The 18,341-nt window shown below is 42.7% G+C and overlaps 1 protein-coding gene across 2 annotated transcripts in view; it reads right to left on the reverse strand.

The window, feature by feature from the left end:
• Churc1 (churchill domain containing 1) overlaps window positions 1-15,210 on the reverse strand; it is a 21,871-nt gene extending 6,661 nt beyond the window's left edge. For both annotated transcript variants that reach the window (XR_008218525.1, XM_052739539.1), the window contains exons 1-3: window positions 15,080-15,210; window positions 4,725-4,860; window positions 3,138-3,208 (exon numbers count right to left, since the gene is read on the reverse strand). Coding sequence is in view for 1 of the 2 variants with exons in the window: in XM_052739539.1 (XP_052595499.1) it covers window positions 3,138-3,208; window positions 4,725-4,860; window positions 15,080-15,118 (246 nt within the window). In the remaining variant the exon portion in view is untranslated. The remainder of the gene's footprint in view (window positions 1-3,137; window positions 3,209-4,724; window positions 4,861-15,079) is intronic.
• Window positions 15,211-18,341: the final 3,131 nt, after the last annotated feature.

Genomic DNA, 18,341 nt, shown 5'->3' on the forward strand with positions numbered 1-18,341 from the left:
CCAGGCAGGAAAACTTTAGCAACACCAGACTAAGGGGTTTTGTTTTCAGGAGGACTGAAATTATCTAGGCATTGTGACTACAAGCCATCTTCCTTTTCTCTTCTCGTTTCTACTCGAAGTAATTGGGGGCTCTTTGAAGGTGGCTACACTCGGTCATGTCTCAGGGAAGCGCTGTACAACAGCTCTCTCAGGACATAAAGGGCCATCTTAGTATCTGCTCAGGGCTTTCAAAGACCTCACCTGCACTTATGCAAGAGAGCTGTAAACACTCGCTTCCTCTCAGAACGACAGAGCTAGGGGTTTTCAAGCTCACTCTCATTTGGCCACTATTATTCCCCGAGACCTTGGTTTTGCTGTAAGTTACACATATCATACAAATATTTTAAGGCATAATTTTGGATCTTAGAGAGTTTTAGTCAAACAAATATAATTAATATCATGAGTAATTTAAAAAAATTAATTAAAAAAAACTGGCTGTAGATGCTGACATAGCCACTCTAGAAAAATCTATCACCCCGCCCCCCCCCCCCCCCCAAAAAAAGAGTTATGGTAAAGATGTTTAGATTAACCAGAGTATTTCAGATCAGACCCTGACACATGTGACTATGTATGTTCCTACTTCCATTTAAAAATATGAATGAGGGACTAGAGATTGCTAAGGGCACTCACTCTTCCTACTGCTCTTGCAGAAGACCTGGGTTCAGTTTCCAACACCCACATGCCAGCTCATAGCTATGTGTGACTTCAATCCCAGGAGATTTAGTGCTCTCTTCCGGCCTCCATGGGTACCAGGTACAGATGTGGTACACATATATACATACATACATAAAAATACATACATACATTCAGGCAAAACACTCATACACATAATAAAAATAAGTAAAATTTAGGGGCTGGAGAGATGGCGCAGTGATTAAGCGCACTGGCTGCTTTTCCAGAGGACCCTGATCAATTCCCATGTGGCAGCTTACAACTCTAACTCCAGTTCTAGGGGGATATGACACCTTCTTCTGGCCTCTGTGGGCACTGCATGCACATGGTGCACAGACATACATGAGGGCAAACACCCATACACATAAAAATAAAATAAAACCTCAAAAAATTTAAAATAAGTAAAAATCTAAAAATATGAGTGGAAGGTATTATGCTATTTTATGGTTCTGCTGTGGCTGATTAACTTTTATTTTCCTAAGTAAATACCATCTAAATTTGAATGACTAGAAACAATTCCCTTAGAGTTCTAACCTGATAAACTCTTATCTTGTGGATAAATATGAAGTTCATGCAAAGTCAGTCTAAAAGCTTGAAAACAAGCATGTGAGGAAGAGCCCTGGGTCCCGTTTTGTCCAGAGCTAGGTCCTGCTGCTGTCGGGTTCTTCCTGACTGCAGACCTGCAGTTCTTCAGCAACCTTGGGCCTACACAGAGGCCAGAGCTCTTCTGTGCTCTCCTGACTGCAGAAGACTAACATAACAAATCCTTTTCTCGACTAATTCTGCTTTTCTCCCCAACCTTCATAGAGCTATCTTTCAATTTAGCTTAACAAATTATAAAAAAAAAAGGGTGGGGGAGGGGGTGGAGAGATGGCTCAGTGGTTAAGAGCACTGGCTCCCCTCCCAGAGGACCCAGGTTCAATTCCCAGCACCCACACGGCAGCTCACACCTGTCTGTAATTCAGTTCCAGGGAGTGACACCCTCACACCAATGCACATAAAAATAAAGTCAAATAAATTATATATATGTATATATATACATACACACACACACACATACACACACATATATATATATATGGCTTACTATACTTGAGAAGAAACAGTTGCTCAAATCCACATGCCAACTGGGCAAACAAAGACAACCTCTTTATCAGATTTTCATACCTGCCAAGTAGATATGATAACACCTAGAACTCACTCTGTAGACCAGACTGGCCTCGAACTCAGAGATCCACCTGCCTCTGCCTCCTGAGTGCTGGGATCAAAGGTGTGTGCCACCACTGCCACTACCACCCAGCAGCCCACACTTAAATTAAGCCAACTGTGGCAATTCCCACAGCAGGTGGAGAAAAGGCACCACTGCAATAACTTCATAAAAACCCCTAATGGCAGACTAGAGATGGCTCAGCAGTCAAGGGCATTCCTGCAAAAGACCCAGGTTCAGTTCCCAGCACCTGAAAGGTGGCTCACAACCATCTGTCACTCCAGTTCTAGGGTATCTAGAGCCCTCTTCTGGTCTTTGTGGGCACCGAGTATTCACATGGTGTGTACGCACTCACACACCACCGAGTATTCACATGGTGTGCACATGCACATGCATGCACACACATTAAAACAACTAAATATTTTAAATCTTTTTTTAAAGGAAGAACCCATAATGGGTTAGTTAAATAAAATGACAGGACTGAACTATCATTTGTAAAGCACACATTTTGATCAGTGATTCCTGTGAGGATTCACAAATCCACCCACATTTCAAGTGTCCCAGCTTACACAAGACAGGGCTAGTCTCCTTTAATAACTGCTAGTACTTCATCACAAAAATTGTGTATAGATGCTCGAGGGTACTGCTAGTCTCTACCCCACCTCACTAATACCCACCTGTGGTGGTATTGTGTTCCCCAAAATATTGTGTACCCTAATAAACTTATCTGGGGTCAGAGAACAGAAAAGCCACTAGATACTTAGGATAGGCAGTGGTAGCACATGCCTTTAATCCTAGCATTCCAGAGGCAGAAATCCATCTAGGATCTCTGTGAGTTCAAGGCCACATTGGAAACAGCCAAGCATGGTGACACATGCCTTTAATCCCAAGAAGTGAGCCTTTAATCCCAGGGAGTGAGGGCAGAAAGGAAAGATATATAAGGAAGACCAGGAACTAGAAGCATTTGCCTGGTTAAGCATTTGGCTGGCTAAGCTTTCAGGCTTCTAGCAGCACAGTTCAGCTGAGAGCCATTGGGATGAGGACACAGAAGCTCCCACTCTGAGGAAACAAGACCAGCTGAGAAGTTGGCCAGGTGAGGTGCGCTGTGGCCTGTTCTGTCTCTCTGACCATCCAACATTTCACCCCAATAACTGGCCCCGTGTTTGATTTTATTAGTAAGACTCTCTAAGATTCCTGCTACACCCACCCAGACATTTACCTGAAATTCATCCATGATACTGAAGGTATACTCATGTCTGGCCACTACATGATGACAGTTCTTACACAGATCTGCCAAAACAAAGACACACAATCAAGTCTGGGGAAGTTTCTTAAAACAACCAAGTTTCTATTCTTAGCATATAAAGCTTAAAAGGAATCTTAACTCTCTCACATTTAACACAGCAGGAAACTCACTCGAATACTGACCTTAAGAAATCCCAACTCTATCACAGCATTACCTAATTAGGATCTGAACTCAAAGGCCCAATATGTACATATTAATTTCCACTGAAAGCTACAAACAGATACTTAGGTGTTTTTATTTATTTATTTATTTATTTTTCCGGAACTAGGAATCGGATCTAGAGCAGGCACTCTACCACTGACTACATTCCCAACCTTCTTGTCACTTGTTTTGTTTTGTTTTTGTTTTTTCCAAGACGGGGTTTCTCTGTGTAGCCCTGGAACCTTATACTGTAGACCAGGCTGGCCTTGAACTCACCAAGATCTGCCCACCTGCCTCCTGAATGCTGGGATTAAAGGCGTGTGCCACCACCGCCCTTTTGGGTTGAAGTCTCACTAAGTTGCCTAGGCTGGCTTTGAACTCACTCTGTAGACCAGGCAGGCCTTGACCTTTCAACCTCCTGAGTACCTGAGATCAAGCTGGCAAGATTGAGTAAAGGTGCTTGTAACCAAGTAGCTGGAATAAAAGGCCTGAGCTAGCAAGTTTGGCTCTGTGTTTTGTAAAGTGTGGACCCATCTGGCTCTGCAAATGCTGTTATTCTCAGGAAAGACAGTCAATGTGCAGCTATACTCAGGCATAAATAAAACCAGGTGGACATTCAAGTGAATTTGATGGTAACAAAATAATCTACTAACAATATTTATTAACTATGTAACAACAGTTAATAAACTGCGGTTACTGTGTGCCAGGTACTCTGTAAACACTTTTTTTAGCTATTCATGTAATCTCAAATTCAATGAGACATGATATTATCATCACTTAGTTGGGAAACAAAGGCACACTGTGATGAAGTAAACAGACAAGTGCAGACAGAGGAGGTTTGGAGCAAGAATTCTTAACCTAAGAATGCGGCCCCAGAACTGTGGCTCTTACCCACAATGCCCTGTTCCCTCCAACAAAATACACCTTAGAGGAGACACAGACTTTAAAAGGCAGGCAAAAGCAAGCAATAAAGTCTGTGCATGTATCTCATTTAAGGTGACAGAAAGTCTTTACAACTGGCTGGGTGTGATGGCACACGTCTGTAATCTCAGTGCTGCAGAGGCAGACAGGAAGATCCTGAGCTACATAGCAAGTAAGACCTGACTCATAAGAAAACAAAAGAAGCCCCTGAAAAATAATTTTTAAAACAATTCCATGCCTGAATCTCATACTTGAATTACGTGCAAAAGTTAGTCACAGTGTGGAGATGCTGGGTAAAGGAAGTCCTACTGGATTTTCCTCTCAGTAACTGGCCAGTAACTATGTGCTGTAACACAACACTGAACGCGCCCTCAGAACACCTGTGCGGCACACGGATACCTGCTAATGGATTTGCATTTCAAAACAAACTCTACTTACGATCATAGGTAACTATTTCCTCTCCATCTTCCTCCTTCAGAGATCTGTTTGTGATCAGCATAAAATCCAGCTTATTGCACACCGCACAGCCTGTGAAGTTCAGTAAGAACGATCCATTCTCCAGACAGGTGTTTCCCTAAAGTATGAGACAGGAATTTACTTATACTTTGAAATCTTTGGTGATACTGATTAATAGACTCAAAAATCTCTACAGGCAAAAGACACAGCCAGAACATACCTGCTTGAAGTACATTTTAACTAGCCAGCTTTCTTACAGATTACTACTTATAAATATACTTGAAGCACCTGTTAAATTCATAAATCTCTAAGGACTACAAGTATGTTTACAAGAGGGAGGTAAGGCTGGGGTGTGGATCAGTGGACTTGCCCAGCATGTGTCAGGCCTTAGGTGTGATTGAAAGACCCTAACCCTTCAGGCTTACACCCCTCAAGCCCCAGGAGAATAAGGAACTAAAAAGAAAACTAGTTCCAAGGGCAACCTGACTCAGCCATTATTCAACCACCCCTGCCACAATGTAACAATGTAAAGAGATCTCTGTTAAGAGATGCACTCAACTGTGACTGGGATAGTTGCAAGTGTTCCAGGAAAGACCACTGTGACCTTTGTGTAAACTCCATTCCCGCCCTGATACCCACTTGAGGTTTCGGGAAAAATGTGCACACTAACGTAACTGAACCCCCTCTGTGATCACTCTGTGACCAGACCATGATCTTATGAAATTAGCCTCTAGACATAAATCAATCAAAACAAAATTGTATGGGAATTGTAATCTTAGGGCTTTTGTGGGTTTTTCCTTTAAAAGTACCTATGTGACTGTAGTGCGATATGACTCTTGCTCTTTGGAGCAGAGAGCCCGACTGTACAGCTGCATTAATAAACACCTCTTGCTGCTGCATCAACTGGATCGGAGTCTGGGTTCTTGGGGCGCCCCCTCGAGAAGGTAGTACCCTGGGTCTGGGGTCTATCACGATCCCTGTACCACAGAGCAAACAAACATAAAAGAACTAAATCCAAATATTCAGAAATAACAAGGAAGGGGCTGGACAGCTGGCTCAGAGGTTAGAAGCATGGGCTGTCCTTCCAAGGACCTGGGTTCAGTTCCCAGTACCCACATGGTAGCTTGCAACTACTGTCTGTAACTCCAGTTCCATTCATAAATAGGAACAATGTGTTTTCCTCTGACTTGAAAGAAAGAAAGAAAGAAAGAAAGAAAGAAAGAAAGAAAGAAAGAAAGAAATAACAAAGAAAAACAACATTCAATATGAAAAAGAAATTAGAAAATTTTAGAAGTACTTCTAAAGGAACAGCCATAAAACTAGAATTAAGAGCCAGGCAGTGATGGTGCACACCTTTAATCCCAGCACTCGGGAGGCAGAGGCAGGTGGATCTCTGTGAGTTTGAGGCCAGCCTGAACTACAGAGTGAGTTCCAGGACAGCTAGAGCTACATGGAGAAACTCTGTCTCAAAAAAAAAAAACAAAAAAAAAAAAACTAGAATTAAGTCAATCAAAATAGAAACAGTGAGTCAATGCTAATGGTGACTATACACACTGTGAATAGCTTCCCTCAAGCCTTTATTAATACCACAGAATAGAGGAAAGCATGCCAGCTACAGATGCCAGCCTTTAAGGGTAAGTGTGACTGAGGCAGAGAAGGTTAAGCACTCCAGTTGACATAATGGCAAAGAAACTAAACAGATTCCTGGCTTAGAGAGAAATCTCTGCTAAAGACGCTATTAACAACCGTGAACGGCATTTTACAGATCATCTAATTCAGTTCTAAGCAACACCTACTATTTCTGTTTTTTAAATATCTTATTTTATTATGGGGGTGAGGCAGTGTGCACGTGCCAAAGCTCCATGTGTAGAAGTCAGAGGACAACTCTGTGGAGTCCTTCCACCCTTGTGTTGGTTCTGGGCATTGAACTCAGGACAACAGGCTTGGACAACAGGCTTGAACAGCAAGCTCTTTTAGCCACTGATCTACCTCCCCTGACTGGTTGAGCAATTTTTTAAATGATTTATTTATGTGCATTGGCGTCTGTCTACATTTGTGTCTGTGTAAGGGTGTTGGATACCTGGAACTGGAGTTACAGACATTTGCGAGCTGTCATGTAGGTGATGGGTATTGAACCTGGGTCCTCTACAAGAGCAGCCAGTGCTCTTAACTGCTGAGCCATCTCTTCAGCCCCAGTTGAGCATTTTTAATAATTACTATAATATAAAAATCATTTGCAACATTTCTCCAAAGCATCTTGTACCTGAAGCCACACACAGCTCCAGGGATGACTCAAGGGTGAGCCAAATGTGTTAGTGGAGGAAGAGCCATCTTAAACAGCACAGTGAAGTCCTCCTGGTTCCCTGTACCACAATTAATCTCTCCCTTCTGAGGGTGACTTACCTCTGTATATTAAGGAACAGATTAGTTCTGGAGGAGGAATTAAGATATGACTATATGGGGCTGGAGAGATGGCTCAGAGGTTAAGAGCACTGGCTGTTTTTCCAGAGGACCCGGGTTCAATTCCCAGTACCCACATGACAGCTCACAACTGTAACTCCAGTTCCAGGGGATCCCACATCCTTACATAGACATGCATGCAGGCAAAACGTCAATGTACATTAAATAAATAGATTTAAAAAAAAAGATATGACTATATGGTTTAGAGATATGATGTGAAAGACATTGACTTAAGATACTTTGAAGAAAAGAACCAAACTGACCTTGGAATTGTAGGCTTCCAGCAGGAAAACATTACTAGGTATAATTTACAGAGCAAAGGTTATTATGCTGGTTTGTATTTGTCAGCTCGACACAACTGGATCTGGAGAGAATCCCAACTGAGGACCTGCCTCCATTCGGCTTGCCTGTTGGCATGTCTGTGGGGCATTTTCTTGATTAATGACCAATGTGGGAGGGCCAGCCCACCATGGGCAGTGCCACCCCTGGGAAGGTGGGAGGGTCTGGACTACATAAGAAAGCAAGCTGAGCAACCTCATAGAAAGAAAGGCAGTAAGCAGCATTTCTTCAATGGTGCTTGCCTGACTTCCCCAAACACAAACTCTGGGACAGGCAAGCCACACAGACCCTTCCCTCCCCAAGTTGTTTTTGGTTAGGGTGTTTATCATACCCTGGACAGTGAATGTGTAGCTGAAGTTTTCTCCGGTCCTGCCCAGCCCCACAGACCCTGCAGCCACTTATAAAATGAATCACTCAGAAGCTTATATTAATTAAAACTCCTCAGCCATTAGCTCAGGTCTACCACTGACTAGCTCTTACATTTAAACTCAGCCCATTTCTGTTAATCTATATGTTGCCACATGTTCCGTGGCTTTACCTGTGTGCCGTTACATGATGCTTCCTGGATGGATGGATGGCGTCTCCTGACTCAGCCTTCCACTCCCCAGAATTCTTGTCTGTTTATCCCACCTATACTTTCTGCCTGGCTACTGGTCAATCAGCATTTTATTTATCAACCAATCAGAGCAACACATTCACAGTATACAGAACATCCCATAGCATGAATGACTTTAAATGAATGTATCCATCAGGCAACCACCACCTTTATGAAAATATGGACTACTTTCCCGGGAAGCTCCTTCACTCTCTGTAGTCTATCTCCAACATCCATAGCATATCTGAGACCCAATGATATTATTCTCTTTCCAATCTTTCATGTTCCAGAATTTTATGTAAGTGGAATTAGAATATTCTTTTGTTACTGGCTTCTTCTGCTCAATATAACACCTATGCTTATCATTGCTTTTTGCTGGCAAGTACTGTTCCATGTATTTAGCTGATGGTGGGCATTTGGATTGTCTTCAGTTTGGGGCTACTATGAAGATTCATGTACAAGTCTTGTACAGACACAGGTCTTCTCTTCTCTTGGTAAATGCCTACAAATTCAATTTCTGGGTCACATAGGTTACCTTTTAAGTGGTACTTTTGAACTTTATAAGAAGTTACCAAATGCTTCTCCCAAATTTTCCTATTATTATTATTATTTGGTTTTTCGAGACAGGGTTTCTCTGTGTATTCCTGGCTGTCCTGGAACTCACTCTGTAGACCAGGCTGGCCTGGAACTCAGAGATCCAGCTGTCTCTGCCTCCCAAGTGCTGGGATTAAAGGTTTGCGCCACCATCTCCCAGCCTCCATTAAAAAAAAATTATGTGTATGTGTGTGGTCTGTTTGTGGGTTTGTACAAGTTCTGTACAAGTGCCCATGGAGGCCAGAGATCTTGGATACCCTTGGAGCTGGAGTTACAGTTAGTTGTGAGCTGCCTGATGAGCTGGGAATTGAAGTCTGGTCTCTGCAAGAGTAGTGAGTGCTCATAACCACTGATCCCTCTCTCTTGCCTCAAGTTCTCCATTTTACACGCTTGTCACCAACGCGTTATTTCCAGTTACTCCGCATCTACCCAACCCTCGGTACTGTACACTTTTTACTTTAGCTACTCTAGTGGTGTGAAGTGGGAATCTTACCACAGCCTGCATGTCCCCAGTGGCTCATAGTCTTCCTGGTGTCCATTTACATTTCTTATGAGGTGCCCATCCAAATCTATTCTCGTTCCCTCTTTTGTTTTAGACAGGGTCTTGCTGTGTAGCCATGGCTGGCCTGGGCTGTTAAGCACGCTTAGAAAAGGTGATTTATATAAAACCCTGGTAAGACTTGTAAAGTTATACAGTATACAAGAATCAATGGCTAAAAACTATGAAAATGAGTATGACAGTAAAGATTATTAGTTTAATAGTAGAGTATAAAATCTTACAAATTTGGCCAGGCAGTGATGGCATACTCTTAATTCCATCACTTGGGAGGCAAAGGCAGGTGAGTTCAAGGCCAGCGTGATCTACAGAGTGAGTTCCAGGACAGTTAAGGACTATTACACAGAGAAAGCCTATCTCGAAAAACTAAACACACACACACAGAAAAAACAAAAAAACAAAAAAAAAAAAAAACACCAACTTACAAATCTGAGGGCCTAGTGCAGTGGCACATGCCTTTAATCCCAGCACTCAAGAGGCAAGGGCAGGCAGATCTCTGAGAGGCCAGCCTGGTCTACAGAGTGAGTTCCAGGACAGCCAGGGCTACAAAGAGAAACACTGTCTCAAAAAACAAACAACGAAATAAAAAAAAACCCAAACCTACTCACACAATTGTTTCAGTGACTATATATCTAACCTATATATTGTTTTAATTCCATTTAATTATATTAAGACAATTTGAGTATATGAACTTGGATAGCTGTTTTAAATGAAGCATATAAACATGTAATTTTTAATATATATATCACTAATTCAGAGATTTTTGTATCTGATTCAATTATGAGTTCATTTCTGCAGCACCACTGAATCATTACAGAGTAGGAAGCTAAATGGGAAGACATGAAACATAAGTTTCATTCACACTGTGTTGAAAATATTTTGTTACAATTTTAGAAAATGAAATATAGTTTTAGCCTATGGTGAGACACCTTGCTCAGCCTTGATGCAGGGGGAAGGGGCTTGGTCCTGCCTCAACTGAATGTACCAGGCTTCACTGACTCCCCATAGGAGCCCCTACCCTTTTGGAGGAGGAGATGGGGGGAGGATGGGGGATGGGGAGGAGGCTGGGGGGGGAGCAGGAGGAGGGATGAGAGGGGGATCTGTGGTTGGTATGTAAAATGAATAAAAAATTTCTTAAATAAAAAAGGAAAAAAGAAATATAGTTTTAGTTCCAACCGTTTTGCAAAATGTTTTTCTTGAAAAAAGGTTTCATAATTGAGTTTTTAAAGAATTGGGTTTGAGGGCAGCGAGATGACTCATCAGGTAAAAACGATTGCAATACCAGTGTGACGACCTGAACTGCGCTCCTGAAGCCCAAGGTGGAGGGCAAGGGACTCCTGAAAGCTGACCTCTGACCTCCACACACTCACCACAGCATACCCACATCCACACGCAAAATAATAATCATTTATAAAACTGGGCTCAGGAAACTGGTAGTCTGTCTTCAAGTGAATTTATGCTTGAACTCAAGGTCTCAGTGGAGCATTACAGGCCGGCAGGCTAGAGCCCTGTCGGGAATCTAGTTCAGTGTGTTCTAGTCTTTGAAAAGCACCCACCCAAAGATAAATAATTAAATATCACTTACTGTGTACTTAAGAGCTTCCTAACAAAGCCATCCTGGTCTGCATAGTGAGTTTTAAGACAACCAGACGGCTCTGTAGAGAGCCTATGTCTTTAAAAAAAAAAAAAAGAAAAGAAAAAAAAGGCTTCCTAACAGCTACTGCCTCTATTATTTTATTTTATTTAGTTTTCTGAGACAGAGTTTCTCTGTGTAGCCCAGGCTGCCCTGGAACTCACTCTGTAGACCAGACTGGCCTTGAACTCAGAAATACACCTGCCTTTCAAGTGCTGGGATCAAAGGCATGCACCATCCCCACCTGGCTTCTATTCTTATTCTTTAAAACATGCCATGGTGCACACCCACACACATACATGCAATTAAAAATAATAAAAATAAATCTTTGAAAATATATGCCTGACTTAAAAGAACACCAGTTAATTGAAAGAATCTCTCTATTCTGGAAAAGAATTTCCATCTATGAATGGGAATTAACCAGGGTTCTAAATGGTCACTTAGCTTCTACTGAACAAAACTGCTCTGAATTCCTTTAGAGTTCTCCATCTCATGTCTGAAGTTGCATGGGAAACTTTTTTAATATCTACCCACTAGTTATTTCTAAATATGTCTTCTCAAATTCCAAAGAAACATTTAATTCATTCTCATGACAGCCCTTTAATTATTTAAACCAGAATAAAAGCAAGAGAATACTTCAGAATAGCACTTTCTAGGCTTTCCAGAATCTTCTCTATCCTTCACCCTTCAATTTTGATAGTCTATCTCTCTTTTATTGTACCTCAGTATTTATTTTGGGGGTGCACACTTGTACCCCATATGGAGGCTGGAGGACAACTTGCAGAAGTTGGTTCTCTGCAACCACATGAGTCCTAGGGATGGAACTTGGGTCATCAGGCTTGGCAGGCAAGTGCCTTGCCCTGCGCCAAGCCGTCTTGCCAGCCCAGTGCATCCTTTAGTCTGTACTATTGTTTTTACTCTGAATGAAGTATCTTACTACTTCTGGGGTGGTGGTGAAAAGAATAAACCTCTCTTTTTTAAAGATGAAATGTTTTTAAATTATATGTGTCCTTGTCTGTGTGGGGGGGTGTTTGCATAATGAATGCATGTGCCTGTGGAGGCCAGAGGAGGATGCTGGACACGCCTGTCCCCCGTCCCCACACCCCACCCCAGGGGCAGGGGGCAGTTACAGGCTGCCGTGAGCTGCTGACCTGAGTGGTGGGAACTGAATTTGAATTTTCTGCCGCAGCATCAAATGCTCTTGACTTCTGAGCCATCTCTCTAGGCCCTAACCAGCTCTGTTAATAAGCTCCACGGGGAACTTTCCCTCACAGTCTCCAGTGTGCAATGTTCATTAAGACTCATAAAAACCTCTTTCTAGATATTAAAGCATGAACTAAAACACAATATAGAAAAATAATAAAATCAGAAACACAGAGAATAACAAATAATTACAAGCAAACTACAGAACCACCAGTCAAGTCAAAAAAACACTTCTTACATTCCAGAAACTTCTCCCTCATTCTCTTAGTTTAAAACTTGTCTTTATTTTATGCATATGAATGCCTGCCAAGTACTCATGGAAGCCAGAAGAGGAAGTTGGGTCACCTGGAACAGGAGTTATAGACAGTAGCTAGCTGCCATGTGGGTGCTGGGAACTGAATCCAGGTCCTTCTCAACAGCACCACACTGAGCAATCTCCCTGGCCCTTATACAACCCTCTTGAGCATACTCTGTTTAGCAGCCATCAATACAATGACTTCATAGAAGCTTCTTGCTTTCCAACCAGGAAGTCTTACTGTTGGCTTGATTTAAAATTGCACTTTATGTATCTTTATCAATACTGTCAGACTAAAGTCAGACTGTTGTGTCTAATTCTAGTGCTTTTGTTGCCCTAATTCAGGGTTCCTCAACCTCAGCACTACTGACACTAGGGCATACAGCCCTGTTTTGATAGCTGTCCTGTATATTGTAGCAGAATAGTTGGTCTCTACCCATTAGCTATCCAGTAGTTCCTCCATTGTGACCATCAAAAAAGTCTCTAGCTGGGCGGTGGTGGTGCACATCTTTAATCTGAGCACTTGGGAGGCAGAGGCAGGCAGATCTCTGTGAGTTCAAGGCCAGCCTAGTCTACAGATCAAGTTCCAGGACAGCCAGGGCTACACAGAGAAACTGTGCCTTGAAAAACAAACAAACAAGTCTTTGCATACTGCCAAATGCCCCTGGGAGGCAAAACCACTCCCACCTGAGAGCCACAGAAAGTTGATTTGCTTTCCCAACTCTACTTTTATAATATTCCTTTTTATGAAGTGAGTTCTGCTCTAGTCTACTATTTCAAATAAAGATCTTATAAGCATTCTTATACACACTGCCAGATGCGCACATGCATTTGTCTAGAATAAACACTTCTGTGCCATTTCAGTGTACATTTAAATTTGATAATGAATGCTAATTTTTATAAACCAAATAAATGGTTGTACCGTATGAAAATTAATGTTATATAACAATCTCAAAAGACTTACATATCACTATATAGAGATATAGATAGATAGATAGATAGATAGATAGATAGATAGAGATATTGTTTGTTTTGTTTTGCTTTGTTTTTTGAGACAAGGTTTCTCTGTGGAGCCCTGACTGTCCTGGAACTCGATTTGTAGACCAGGCTGGCCTTGAACTCTGATCTGCCTGCCTCTGGCTCCCAAGCGCTGGGATTAAAGGTGTGCACTGCCACCACCACCTTGCAAAATATTAAGAGAAAGAGTTAGGAAGATGCTTTACTTCTCAACCAATGCAAGAGAGCCTTCATCTTGCTCTTTTCGCTGGGTTTCTCTCTCCTCCAACTTAATCACAATCATCCAAAAGCCCCTTTATTTGGACGGAAAACACTTCAATCCCATTCCCTATCATTTTCCCTTTCACTGTTTATCATACTCTCCCCAAACTGCAAGTTCTTACGCAGCCCAAAAGCTGCCTCGTGAGTCATTCTTTTACAGCAGTGGTTCTCGACCTTCCTAACGCTTCGACCCTTTAATACAGTTCCTCATGGTGTGGGGACCTCCAGCCATAACATTATTTAATTGCAGCCGGGCGGCGGTGGCACACACCTTTAATTCCAGCACTCTGGAGGCAGAGCCAGGAGGATCTCTGTGAGTTCGAGGCCAGCCTGGGCTACAGAACGAGATCCAGGACAGGCACCCAAACTACACGGAGAAACCCTGTCTCGAAAAAAAAAAAAATTTAATTGTTACTTCTTAACTGTAATTTTGCTACTCTTATGAATTGTAATGTAAACATCTGCATTTTCTGATGGTCTTAGGCGTCCCCTGTGAAAGGGATGTTCAACCCCCAAAGGGGTCAAGACCCACAAGTTGAGAACCACTGCTTTACAGCCTAACCAAACATCAATGTACAGTAGGTATTCCTAAAAGAATGAGAAAAGTCAAGCCTCGATACTTCCTAAGCCTGAGAGGAACTTTAAGGGCTGGAGTACAGATCTGTTGGTAGAGTGCCTGCCTGGCAGGTACCGGCTCCGAGTTCCATCCTCAGTACCGAGAAGGGACGGAGGACGGAAAAGACATGGGGACAGGAGGGGGTTTCTCAGTCTAGTCTTGGCTCTCATACTGGGGTAAGTGGTAGTTCCTCTCTGGGCGTCTGTTCTACCAACTTCAAACGTAGGTTAGAACAAGAGGCTGGGGGTGTATGTAGCTCAGCTGGTGGGCAGCTTGCCTAGCATGCACCAAGCCGTGGGTTCTATCCCTAACATCATATAAATTGGGTCCAGGAGCGCACGCCTGTGATGCCAGCGTTCAAGAGGCAGGAGGATCGGACGTTCAAGACCATCCTCGGCCAGATAGTGAGTTTGAAGCCAGCCTGGGCTCCATGAGACCTGTCTCAAAAAATGTGGGTTCTAACATGACCTCAGAGGTTCATTCAGAGCCAGAATTAGATAAAAGAATGTCATCAAATCGAGCTGAAGGATGAAGCCGGGATGGCCGTGAGGGACTGAGGGGCTGCTGTCAATCCGGGTGAGGTTTCCGGGTTGTCCCTAGAAACACGGGAGAACTGGAAGGACCGCTGACGTCAGCCACCAGGGAGGGGACCAGCCGCCCGGAGACCAGGGTCACTGGGATGACAGGACTGCAGAGGGGGCCCTGGCCTGTCTAGGAATGTCGCCGAAGACTGAGCTCCAGGGAGGCTCTCCGCGCCCACTTGCTCACCCGATTGGGGTATTCCTTCTTCACACAGTCCCCACACATCGCCACACCGTTCACGGAGAACGTCCCCCTGCGATTCCCGGAAGACGAAACCTCGCGAGAGCTGAGACCTCTATCGCCGCATGCGCCCTAAATACTCCACGCTGGGCTCGAAGTCTCCGCCCATAGCAACGGTTGTTAGGCGGGGCGCATTGCCGTTTCCCGGTAGCCAGGGGTCTTGTAAGCAAAACTCCTCTGGTAATGAAATGATCCCAGAGCCGGCGGTGGTGGAGCACGCCTTTAATCCCAGCACTCGGGAGGCAGAGGCAGCCGGATCTCTGTGAGTTCGAAGCCAACCTGGTCTACAGAGCAAGTTCCAGGACAGCCAGAGCTACACAGAGTAAACCCTCTCTAGAAAAACAAAAACACCCCTCCCCCCCAAAAAAAAACCCCAAAAAAGATCTGAGGACTCAAAGCTCAAAGATGTGTCTAAACCGGGAAGCAGGTCTGAGCCTGGGTGAACTTTTTTTTTTTTTTTTTTTTTTTTTTTTTTTTTTTTTTTTTTTTTTTAAAGATTTATTTATTATGTATACAGTTCTGCCTGAACATATCCCTGCAGGCCAGAAGAGGGCGCCAGATCTCATTACAGATGGTTGTGAGCCACCATGTGGTTGCTGGGAATTGAACTCAGGACCTTTGGAAGAACAAGCAGTGCTCTTAACCTCTGAGCCATCTCTCCAGCCCCTGGGTGAACTTCTAATAGGCACCTTCTTGAACTCTGATTTGAAAAAAAAAAAAAAAAAAGCAACTTAATACTACAGATAGGGAATTGTTTTTCCTTGCTTCCATTTACTCCAGATTAAAAAACAACAACAGAATAATAGTTTCAATACCAGTTTGTGCTATAATAAGAGATAAGAGATCAGAGCTCAAAGGGAGTAAGCAGGTTTTGGGAAGAGACAGAGCACTGACGAAAATCTACTAAAATATTTAAATTAGATTCTTATCTTTCATCTGGTACAAAAATCAATTCAAAATGGATCAAAGCCCTTTATCTAAAACCGGAAACACTGAATCATCCAGAAGAAAACATAGAGATACCTTTCAAGATACTGGGTTGGGCAAGAAATTTTTGAATAGAGCATTAACCCAAACTAACAGGAACTAACCCAAAATATCAACAGGCTGGACTTCATGAAAAAGTTTCTGTTCAGCAGAGGACACATCAGCAGAGCAAACAGTCCACAGCATGGGAGAAAATCCTTACCAGCCACACTTCAGACAGGGGGCTAATAGCCAGAATTTACAAGAATTGCAGAAAGTAAATACCAAGGAAATAAAACTGCTGGTGTGAGAATGGCCATCACCAATACATCTGACAACAAATGTTGGAGAGGGTGTGGAGAGAAAGGAACTCATTCACTGTTAGTGGAGGGTGAAAATTAATACAGCCATTGTGGGACTCAATTTGGTGATCTCTCAAAAAAAATCCAAACTAGAACTATGACATGACCTTGCTATTTCACTCCTGGGCACTTACCCAGAAAACTCCATGCCCTAACTCAGGAATTTTTGCACCTCCGTGTTCACTGCTGCTTTATTCACTCTAGCAAAGAATTAGAATAGACCTAGTTAACCCTCAACAAATGAACGGAAAATTTTCTCTATATAAAAAAAAAAAATTGAAAAAAAAATAAAAAAAAAATTTAAAAAAAAATAAAAAAAAAATTGAATAAGCTGGGTGGTGTTGGTGCACACCTTTAATCCCAGGGGAGACAGAGGCAGACAGATCTCAGAATTCAATGCCAGCCTGGTATCCAGAGAAATTTCCAGGACAGCCAAAGCTACCTAGAGAAATCCTGATTCAAAAAACAAAAAAGGGCCAGGCGGTGGTGGCACACGCCTTTAATCCCAGCACTCGGGAGGCAGAGGCAGGCGGATCTTTGTGAGTTCGAGGCCAGCCTGGTCTACAGAACGAGATCCAGGAAAAGTGCAAAGCTACACAGAGAAACCCTGTCTCAAAAAACAAAACAAACAAACAAATAAAAAAACAATAAAGGAATACTATTCAGCTCTAAAGAATAATGAAATGAAGTTTGCAGGAAAATGAATAGACATAATATTGAACAAGAAAACACAATATCAGGAGGGGGAAAAAAGCTCTTCTCAGTGACAAGCAGAATCTAGTCACTAGTATATGTATATATGAAAACAAATGTACATGTGGGCACATATATAGAAAAGAGAATAAGAAAGGTTAACTATCAGGGCATGAGGACGGTCTGAAAGCAGGTAATAGACATGAGCTATGAAACAGGATATAAAGGATAGTCTGAACTGCCATGGATTTTTCACTCTTGGTGGTAAAATGCATAAAGTATATTCGATGGTGAAAGTATAAAGCCCGATGTGCAGTTCCACAGCTCCTGTTCCTAAAGACTACACTAACTGTATAGTCAGACCCTGTCTCAGAACAACAGAGATTACACAGACATTTCAGATGGACAGTGCGGGGGTGTTAGGCTTTTGATCTTTGGGTGTTAGAGAACCACTGAAAGGTGGAAAGAAAGTGGTGCCAGTCTTGCGCCTGAGGATTATATCTACAGTTATTTGTTGGGATGGACCTGGGAAAAGTTGGAGATGAGAAAGACAGACACCAAGAGGAACCACTAGGGGGAGATATATAGCTTTCTGCCTCTACATTGTCACTAGCGACGATGGCCACACAGGACAAAATTCCCCAAGAGATAGGAAAAAAACTTACAGGGTTGTCACAAAACACATCCTTTGGCATGAAGTGGTTTCGTGTTTAGGAGCATGAAAGACAATATACAAAATTACAGATGTCTTTTTACTTCCCCAGAGTGGCATTATGCCTAATTAAAATGATTAACTGGGGGATACCAGGGGAGATCAATCTTATAGTCACAGAGGACAAAGATGTAAGGGCTATCCACCAAGGCCCTCCATTTAGATCTAGTCACGTTCAGGAAGGGAGATGGCGGGTAAGACCAGAATGTGTGTGGGTAGATGGGCAGGACCAGAACTCCAAGTGTGATTACGGTAACAGGGACATAAAAAATAGATCTGAAAGTGACAGGAGGAAGAAAGGAAAGAGGGGCTACGGAGCAGGAAGGTTGCGCCCAAAGTAAACAACTGTGATGGAAAATGAGCAAATGAATTAAAAAAAAAACCACTTTTGTTTTCTTTCCCTTATACATAACTATTAAAACAAAGTTTGCAGAAACCAATGTTTCTATCTCACAATGAATTACTTTCTGGGATA

Source organism: Peromyscus californicus, unplaced genomic scaffold, assembly GCF_007827085.1.
Source record: "Peromyscus californicus insignis strain IS unplaced genomic scaffold, ASM782708v3 Scaffold_15__1_contigs__length_86483966, whole genome shotgun sequence".
NCBI classification, from domain to species: Eukaryota; Metazoa; Chordata; class Mammalia; order Rodentia; family Cricetidae; genus Peromyscus; species Peromyscus californicus.